The sequence below is a fragment of the Wyeomyia smithii genome, chromosome 1, assembly GCF_029784165.1.
Source record: "Wyeomyia smithii strain HCP4-BCI-WySm-NY-G18 chromosome 1, ASM2978416v1, whole genome shotgun sequence".
Lineage (NCBI taxonomy): Eukaryota > Metazoa > Arthropoda > Insecta > Diptera > Culicidae > Wyeomyia > Wyeomyia smithii.
In genome coordinates this window covers 185,556,618-185,566,718 of record NC_073694.1, presented here as the reverse complement: position 1 = coordinate 185,566,718, position 10,101 = coordinate 185,556,618, and the positions used below count along the sequence as shown (strand labels likewise).

Genomic DNA, 10,101 nt, shown 5'->3' with positions numbered 1-10,101 from the left:
TAGATTCTCTCCAGAAACAGAAAGTGACATTTACAATGCAAGTACGGGATGCGCTTGCTAGCCGCAACCCCGCACTTGTAATACCTATTTATGACTTTTTAAGAGATATCAAGTATCGAATTTGATTATCTCTTTGCTATTTCTTCTTATTTTTATAACACAACCTCCATCAAAAAGTTTCACACTAATTCTGTTCTTTTTCTTCTTTCTTTCATTGGTTTTTTTAGAGACACATGAATCATCGCTTCTTTCTGAGAGACATGATCCACCAAACTTAGGTATAAGTTTTGATTTCTAAGAGATAAGGAACCATCACACCTCAACGAATAGTATTAAGAATTGATATTTACCCATACAGAGAAAAATAATGTTATTGTTAGCCGTAGGTTTAAATGACATGTATTTTTAAATTGTATTTATAAAAGAGAAAAGATGAGAGGGTTTTTATGCCTGTTTGAGGAGGAGCAGTCGGGATACAGGCTCTACTCAAGCTGGCTTTTCCCTACTCCAAAAGATATTCGGCCCCGTTATGCTTTGCGGTTGGGCCTAAATAAATATTAGAGTATTAAAAAAAAAAACTCCACCTCGAAACGAGTTACTCGAAGCGAAATGCGCAATGTCACCCCTGCTTTGCTTTGTTTTCTTCAAGAATCGCCTATCATTATTTCTCGGACGTCCTACATCTATAAAATGTAGGAAAGAGTGGTTTTGGCAAAAAATGGGTTATCTTGCAACTAAGAGGGGGGTCGCGCAAAGCGGAAGATATTCCAATCGACACCAAAATTGAGATTTTTCCAAAGTGCAGTTCTCTTGTATTATCCGATGTTCCCAGGTTTTCAATTATGCTTTCAAGGCGCTTGATGACACCCCACAGAACGGTTCTTGGACGATGAAATCGGTACATGACCCCTGTCTATCAAATGTATCGGTTTTTTAATTGCATTCCACTCCGCAATGACCAAGAACCCAGTATAACCATACTTGGTTCCTTTCTGCCAGTTGATTCCGTTGAAAGGATGCACTCCCATTCTAGCTTAGAGGTACAATTGAAGGCTTTTAGTGCGTTAAATGCTGCTTCACTATCAGAAAAAATGCATGTGTTAACACGCCTGTATTTTCTAGTCAAACAGACTTGTGCACATTCATAAATTGCAAATATTTCGGCCTGGAACACTGTAGGCCAACGGCGTATTGATATCGACACACTTATCCCTGGACCATTTATACCTGCTCCGGTTGAATCATTAATTTTTGAGCCATCTGTGTAAAAGACGACAGAGCCTTGTTGGATATTCGGGCCATCTGGTTCCCAGACTTCCCGTTCGGTCTCTATGATTTTTAAAGGTATTTCGAAGTTGGCCTTTGTATTCATCAAGTCTTCGATACCTGGTGTATGTTTGCTCAGCTGAAAATCTTTGAGGATTGTCAGCTGGCCTCTCTGATCTCCATCAGGTGCTTCGTTATGCCGTGTTAGTTTCAACGCACTTTTTCCGGCTCTAGATGTACTACCTGATGGAGTGCTAATAGATGCAGAATTGTATCTAAGGCTTTCGACGGAGCGTTGACAAACAAATAAACACGCCCAGAGGGCACTCGTAACTTTACCGATGACATTCAATATGTGCATTCCAGCTGAGTTTCTGATCTAAAACTACTCCGAGATGTTAAGTTTAAGTGAAAAAATCGCAGTAGGGTTGTGTGCAAAGCCACGACCGCAAGGTTGAAGTAGAATACTTTTACAAGAAAGTTAACCCGGCTGCTTGCGTGTCAGTCATTTTTCCTAGTAAATAAATGTTGACCACGCCTTTCAGTTCAGTTTTTCCATTCTCAAATGTTCTCCAGACGAATTATTTCACAATTCGCATATGATTTTTGTATCTAGCGAATAAACACCGATGGTGCTCTCACACACGCAACGGCTTTAACCCGTATATTATTACGGTTTATAACATCAAGCGATTTCGTTTGCTCGCAGTTGCGTGTTGCATCATGTTGCAACTTGGCAGCTGGGAGACGACAAAATTCTGTTCATGCTGATTGATTGAATCGACTTCATATTAGCTCTGCATAGTCGAACTAACTGTCTTTGTGAATGCGTTCTAACAGAGCAGTTTGTTATTCAAAGTCGGTTATGCTGATCGGAGCCTTTGCGCTGCCTCTACAGTGGGGGGTTTACTAAATAAAGTAAAAATTAGACAACTACAACAGAATTTGATTGCATCCCGCACAGAATGTTTGCTTGTGTTGATACTAGAAAATCATTAACCTTCAATTATTTGTTTATTTGCCTTGAAAAAGGCATTTTGCGGTTCAAAATCGGTTGCTGATCGCAACCTTTGAGCTGCTCTAACAGTGGGGGAATTAAGATACACGGACAACATGCACTGTGGAAGCTATTTCATATTCAGTAAATTAGACAGGCGCGACAGATTTAAATTGCTAGGATCCGAAACAGAATGCTTGCTTGCGTTGTCAAAAATTATTTACTTTCAATGACTTGTTTATTTGCCTTGAAAAAGGCATTTTGATTTTCAAAATTGGATTTCTGATGGCAATCTTCATGCTGCCCCAACACGGGGGGAATAATGACAGTCTGGCGACACAGGCTGAGAAGAATCGCGTTGCTCCTGAGACGTGGTGACCAACCACAGGGCTAGTGCTGCTGCCAAGGAATAGCGACTGTTGTTGTCGCTGTCTAGAACTATTATGAGCGGCTTCGGCTGAAACAGGCTGAAATATAGGCCAAATAGCCTGTTTTCAATTGCAAGGTATATGATTCTGTCGACCGTGCTTGAAAAGCAATCATATAACGACCAATCAGAGGTCGAATTTTTCGTTTTGACAAGGCTTGACTATTTTCAATAGTACAATAGTGTGAATAATAAAATTACAATCATCTTCTTTTGGGAAGAATCTTAGAAGATTTTCCAATCTATTACTGCAAGAACGAAGGAAATCCATCGAATACTAACCGATTTATTAGCATTTGAAATTGGACATATTTTTCACTTTTTTCGGTTTTAGATTTTCATTTCACATCTTTATGTAGCCGAACTTCCTGAGAGAAGTATTCTACCTCAAAACTGCAGTACCGTAAAACGAGGTGAATAGAAACAGCGGGGCGAATAGAAACAAAACTTCTGAGCTTGAAAAATGTTATTACAAGTCTTTGATAACATAAAAGAATCATGTAAAGGAATTTTCTCGGATAGTTCACTAGTAGACAAGTCCTCCGAACCCATTTTTGGGTTAGAAGCACTACTATCAGTTTGTTAAAAAATACAAAATGGAGGCTCATGTTCAGAGCGTTTACGAGTGCCAAAAAACTTTACCTATGGAAGCCATTTTGTTCTACTTTGAGCTTGTTCGAGCTTGTTGTTACTGGGTCAGTAGTGAAGCATTTTAAGTTTTCATAGTGAATTTGAGGATTGCCGTGAGAAACTTATCAAGCTTTCACTTATGTTTCATGGAAAACTCCCGGTACGCAAATTTGAGGGATGAATAGAAACAACGCTCACGCTTACGCTTATGCGAATACCTTTACACAAAAACAAGCAGTTTTGAGAAATGTAATCACATTTTTTGTAGAATTATGCCTAAATACATGATTTGTACATTCTCAGATTCTTGATCTTGGCCAGGACTCACAAACAAAAAGGTACAAAAGAACCGAATTCACTTCGCTTGACGCAAGCTGCAAGAATGTTACATATAAAAAACTATCCCTCCGTCAAGCGGTCACGAAATATGGAATCAACTGCCTCAGGTACCATCAGAAACCTAACCAGTACAAAGTGTTTCTGGACGCCGTGTCTAAACGAAGTACAAGAAGATCCTGAATTGATAGAAATGCCTAACCCTGAACTTCAAATACTTCCGTTCCTAACTCTGTTAGGAGATATCCGTACATTAGGACGACGTACATAAAGTAATGAACCGAACATTTTCGCTATTAGAAAACTTTTTAACGTTGTTTTCATCTCATTCCGATAAAGATGATGCAATTGCTTCTATTTCTCCACAATAAAAAGTCCTTCATCAAAAAAAGAAAAACGCAGTCGGTTGTTGAGTGTTTCTATTCGCCCGATTGTGTGTTTTGGTTGTTTTAGGGTATTTAATGGTCATCCCCTCTTGTCTACACCCTTTTAAAGCTAACTGCATTCTTTCCGATAATGTACTGTCGAATTTTCCCCTCGCAAGAATAACAATATCTTCGGCGAATCTGACCACTTCGAAACCTAATTTAGTTAGGTTCTGAGTGGCTGATCTGCAACCAATGACCACAGCAAAGGCGATAGAATTCCACCTTGCGGTACTGCAATTATCTCACGACTATTCAGTATTGTTTAAATGCATTTTGAGGTATATGTTCAAAAGCTTCCTCTATGTCCAAGCACGCAGCTAGTGCGATTTCTTCTGTATTTATAGATTTCACTATTTTTTGTCGTCGGCAGATGTATTGCATCCACTGTTAACATGCAGCTACGTTATGTAAACTGATACCTACTAAGCGGAAAGGTTTTTATGTGCGTTGATTTGACGCGGTATTTAATTAGTTTTTCCATTATTTTTAACATAATGGAGGTTAGACTAATTGGTCTAAAGGCTTTTGGAAGTGTTTTGTCGCGCTTGGCAGCCTTTGATATGAAGATCATCCTCGTTTTTCTCTAGTTATTTATTCGTGTATTCGTGTGATCTTTGGAGAAGGCTTTGTGTACTATTGCAGCTGCAGGGGTGCTTTCAATTTGTTCACACATTAATCTCCATCCTCTCCTCTGAATTTTTTATTGTATTGCGTAAAGGACTCTCTATAAGCATCACAATTTAAGGTTAACTTGGCTTTGTTAACCTTTTGTTGTTATAAGATTTGGATCATTCTGATCGTTTTCTGAGACGTCGTGTTTTTTATTAGCGAAAAAGCGTTTTACGTTCACAGGTAAAGCGTTTCCACAATTTTCCATGTGCTAGCGAAAATATTACTCAGTGGATCAAACTAGTATACGTTTACCTTATTCAAATTCATCTTTCTTCTCAATCACTTACTTTGAACAATCTGGCTAAATCGCAATGGTAACTAATAATAAAAATAAATATCCATATTTTAAGAACTGAAAAAGCGCACCTGTTCTTCCTCCTTCCATTCGTCCTCCTTGGCCAGTAGTTCATCCCGTAAGCTTTCCCAGTCCGTGGTAAGCTTCTGGAGATCATTGGTCAACGCTTCGTTGGATCGTTGGGACTCCTCCAGCTGCTGGCGCAGGCAGGAGTTCTCGACCAGTAACTTTTCGCAGCTGCAAAAAATATCAATGCAAACATTACCAAAGTGATCGCGTGCTGATAACATTTTTTTTTCTATAAACATACCGTCGTCGTTCCTCATCGAGCTGATGTCGGATCTCATCGTGGCCACCGTCAGCATATTTGCGACACGGTGATTGCGACCGGGATCTCGAGCGTGATCGTTCTCTCGCTACCACCGGGCAGGGTGGTAGACTTAGCGGAGCGTTCCCAGGGCAAGGACCTGCCGTTGCAGCGGTAGTACACACCGCCGAAGATGGTACATGACGATGCCGGCTCGGAGATGCTTCCCGTGCATTGTACACCGGGCAAGAACTTTGAGCTGGTGTTTGCTCCAGTTCGGTACAACGTTGCTTGTACTGTAGTACTTTTGTCTGCAAGCGACTGACAAGTGCTGCCTGATTGTTTTGAGCCTGTTTGTACGTCTCGAGGCGGCGTCGGTAATTACTTGCCTCCTCTTGCAGGCGATGACGCAGTTCATTGTTTTGCCTTATCAAAGAGCTAGTGTCCGGTGATGGTGGACTCAACATCCTGGATGATGATGGTGCGGCCCCTGTAGCCGATGATTCCAGGCGAGACTTGTTGAACGGTCGAGAGAAAGGTTTTCTACGATCTCCGTGTCCAGTTCCACTGCCGGATCCGCCACCTCCTTCACCAAGATGGCGAGACACTATGCTAGGTGCGCAATCTTTGCCACCCAACTAGAAAGAAACAAAAATATTGATAACTCATTATCTATCAACCGTCTTTTAGTTTGTGGAAAATCTAGTCGAACCTTGAACGACACTACTTTTTTCATTGCAATCAACATTAACCACAGGATAAACCAAAACACATCCTCGTTATTCCATTCCATCTACGGAACTGACCAGCGGTCAGCCCAGTAACTCAGCAAGCCATAGGAAACCACAACAAATCGTATCCGGCTGGTACACCTTGCCCGAGGAGTTGAATGAATCCCAAAAATCAATATTTTCTACTCTCTCCCGTTCTTTCTGACGGACGACGCGGTAAAAACCACACTAATTACCACGTTACTACTGACCGGCCACCAGGCCAGCCGGTATCCTTCTCGCTACACGTGCTTTTGAAATATGCTAGCTGTGACGTCATCACCATAATTAACCTGCAATCATGTATATTGCCGGGCCCCCTTTCATCTAATCATGATAAAACAGTAAGCAAAAATAAACAAGTAAAAACGAAGGGGAAAACGTTAACCACAGATATGCCCTATAAATCTGGATCTTTGAATGGACAGACAGGACCCTTAAGTGAAGGAGAAGTTATTATTAATGGGCACCACACACAAACATGACAAAAAATGTGGAACGCTTCACGATTTTGCGTGTCATCCTTGCGCAGGGGCCATGCTAATCTTCTCTGTATCGTTCCAATTTTAGTATATGTCCAGCCGAAGCTAGGACAAGCAGCGAGCGAAAAACGTTGCTTATATACAAACGACATTCAATTTTAGTTCTAGCGATGCATAAGAGAAGAAGCAGAAAACTGCTCACAAAAAATGAGAGCAGGTAAATGTAGGCAGCCTGTATGCAAGAGAGGCGACAATGTCTTCTCTCTATGTAGGTAAGTGAATTGAAAAGTTACCTTTCTCTAAAGGTCGCAAACAGTATAAATCGAGTCAATTAACGATAACCGAATATCGTTTATAATTAATTTATTACTCTGCTGCGGAAAACTGCAAATTCATGGCTATTTTTTCTTAGTTGAACTGCATGAGTTGAGTTGTTTGTTCCCTGTAGAAGTGATTTCGTTTAGTGAGTGGCAGCCATAATAATTGATTGAACATAGTTAGTTATCATTTATACAAACGAAGCTATGAAGCTTTTTCGTGAAACTTCCGTTCCAATCATCGTTATAGGATTGTCAAACAAAAAAAATGATTGGTGAATTTACACTTGAACCCAAAGGTATTGACAAAATTTAGAATTGAGATTTCACCATCGCTCAACAATTCTTCTGTTATATTTGATTTGACGATGAAACAAGAAATCCAGGGAATCCCCGAGCACCTTAAACCAACAGTTGTGCCATTAATATTTTCGGCAAAATTCGGCCACCTCCCAGTACAGAACTCCTTTTTCACGGACGGATCTGTGATGGATGGACAATCCGGATATGGCGTTTTTAACACAGATCATCACATATCCCGCAAACTGGCACAGCCTTGCTCCATATACGTAGCTGAATTAGCTGCCATACACAATTCGCTGCGAATTATCGAGCTCAAGACACCAGGTAATTATTTCATCTTTTCGGACAGCCTCAGTTCTATCGAAGCTCTCCGATCGATTAAACCGGTCATGCACCCGTCCTATTTCCTTCCGGAAATTAGACGGATATTAGAAGTGCTGGTTGATCGGTCTTTCATTATCTGCTTTGTGTGGGTCCCCTCTCATTGCTCAATCCCAGGCAATGAAGAAGCTGATTTATTAGCGAAAAGGGGTGCCATAGAAGGAGATATATTTGATAGACCGATCATCTATACCGAGTATTTTCACCTGCCTCGACAACTGGCCCTGGAAAACTGGCAGGAAAAATGGGATAAAGACGATCTTGGGCGATGGATGCACTCGATTTCGCCCAAAGTGTCTACAAAAGCTTGGTTCAAAGGGTTAGATTTAACTCGAGATTTCATTCGAGTTATTTCGCGCCTAATGTCCAATCACTATGTTGCAAACGCACACCTTTATCGAATAAATTTAGTCGATAGTAATCTGTGCGAATGTGGCGGGTACGAAGATATGGATTATATAGTCTTCGTATGCCCTAAGTACCACAGAGCAAGGACCAAGCTTGTTGATTCTCTCCGGAAACAGAAAGTGACGTTCACAATGCAAGTACGGGATGCGCTTGCTAGCCGCAACCTCGCGCTTGTAATACCTATTTATGACTTTTAAGAAATATCAAGTATCGAATTTGATTATATCCTCGCTATTTCTTCTTATTTTTATAACACAACCTCCATCAAAAAGTTTCACACTAATTCTGTTCTTTTTCTTCTTTCTTTCTTTGATCTTTTTAGAGACACATGAATCATCGCTTCTTTCTGAGAGACATGATCCATCGAACATAGATATAAGTTTTGATTTCTAAGAGATAAGGAACCATCACACCTCAACGAATAGTATTAAGAATTGTTATTTACCCATACAGAGAAAAACAATGTTATTGTTAGCCGTAGGTTTAAATGACATGTATTTAAAAATTGTATTTTTAAAAAAGAAAAGATGAGAGGGTTTTTATGCCTGTTTGAGGAGGAGCAGTCGGGATACAGGCTCTACTCAAGCTGGCTTTTCCCTACTCCAAAAGATATTCGGCCCCGTTTTTTTTTTTTAAACTCTAATATTTATTTAGGCCCAACCGCAAAGCATAACGGGTCGAATATCTTTTGGAGTAGAGAAAAGCCAGCTTGAGTAGAGCCTGTATCCCGACTGCTCCTCCTCAAACAGGCATAAAAACCCTCTCATCTTTTCTCTTTTATAAATACAATTTCAAAATACATATCATTTAAACCTAATAACAATAATAAATAAAGTATTTCTCTGTATGAGTAAATATCAATTCTTAATACTATTCGTTAAGGTGTGATGGTGTGTTTGGTGGATCATGTCTCTCAGAAAGAAGCGATGATTCATGTGTCTCTAAAAAGATCAATAAAAGAAAAAAAAAGGAACAGAATTAGTGTGAAACTTTTTGATGGAGGTTGTGTTGGAAAAATAAGAAGAAGAAGCAAGGAGATAATCAAATTCGATACTTGATATCTCTTAAAAAGTCATAAATAGGTATTACAAGCGCTGGGTTGCGGCTAGCAAGCGCATCCCGTACTTGCATTGTAAATGTCACTTTCTGTTTCCGGAGAGAATCAATAAGCTTGGTCCTTGCTCTGTGGTACTTAGGGCATACGAAGACTATGTGGTCAATTTCTTCGTACCCTCCACATTCGCACAGATTACTATCGACTAAGTTTATTCGATAAAGGTGTGCGTTTGCAACATAGTGATTGGACATTAGGCGCGAAATAACTCGAATGAAATCTCGAGTTAAATCTAACCCTTTGAACCAAGCTTTTGTAGACACTTTGGGCGAAATCGAGTGCATCCATCGCCCAAGATCGTCTTTATCCCATTTTTCCTGCCAATTTTCCAGGGCCAGTTGTCGAGGCAGGTGAAAATACTCGGTATAGATGATCGGTCTATCAAATATATCTCCTTCTATGGCACCCCTTTTCGCTAATAAATCAGCTTCTTCATTGCCTGGGATTGAGCAATGAGAGGGGACCCACACAAAGCAGATAATGAAAGACCGATCAACCAGCACTTCTAATATCCGTCTAATTTCCGGAAGGAAATAGGACGGGTGCATGACCGGTTTAATCGATCGGAGAGCTTCGATAGAACTGAGGCTGTCCGAGAAGATGAAATAATTACCTGGTGTCTTGAGCTCGATAATTCGCAGCGAATTGTGTATGGCAGCTAATTCAGCTACGTGTATGGAGCAAGGCTGTGCCAGTTTGCGGGATATGTGATGATCTGTGTTAAAAATGCCATATCCGGATTGTCCATCCATCACAGATCCGTCCGTGAAAAAGGGGTTCTGTTCTGGGAGATGGCCGAATTTTGCCGAAAATATTGATGGCACAACTGTTGGTTTGATGTGTTCGGGAATTCCATGGATTTCTTGTTTCATCGTCAAATCAAATACAACAGAAGAATTGTTGAGCGATGGTGAAATCTCACGGTATGGAGCAACATCCGTAGGGTTTATCTCCATAGTCAAAAACTG

The 10,101-nt window shown here is 40.4% G+C and overlaps 1 protein-coding gene and 1 non-coding gene across 4 annotated transcripts in view; both read right to left on the bottom strand.

The window, feature by feature from the left end:
• Positions 1-10,101, bottom strand: part of LOC129721233 (rootletin) — a 126,690-nt gene that overhangs the window by 45,490 nt on the left and 71,099 nt on the right. For 2 of the 3 annotated variants that reach the window (XM_055673772.1, XM_055673596.1), the window contains exons 2-3: positions 5,362-5,996; positions 5,123-5,288 (exon numbers count right to left, since the gene is read on the bottom strand). In XM_055673772.1, coding sequence (XP_055529747.1) covers positions 5,123-5,288; positions 5,362-5,825 — 630 coding nt within the window. In that variant the 5' untranslated portion in view covers positions 5,826-5,996. Of the gene's footprint in view, positions 1-5,122; positions 5,289-5,361; positions 5,997-6,070; positions 6,705-10,101 lie in introns of those variants that run through there. The other variant, XM_055673686.1, reaches the window with a different exon arrangement.
• Positions 6,616-6,722, bottom strand: LOC129719240 (U6 spliceosomal RNA). The gene has a single exon (XR_008727163.1). It is a non-coding gene; the product is annotated as a U6 spliceosomal RNA (small nuclear RNA).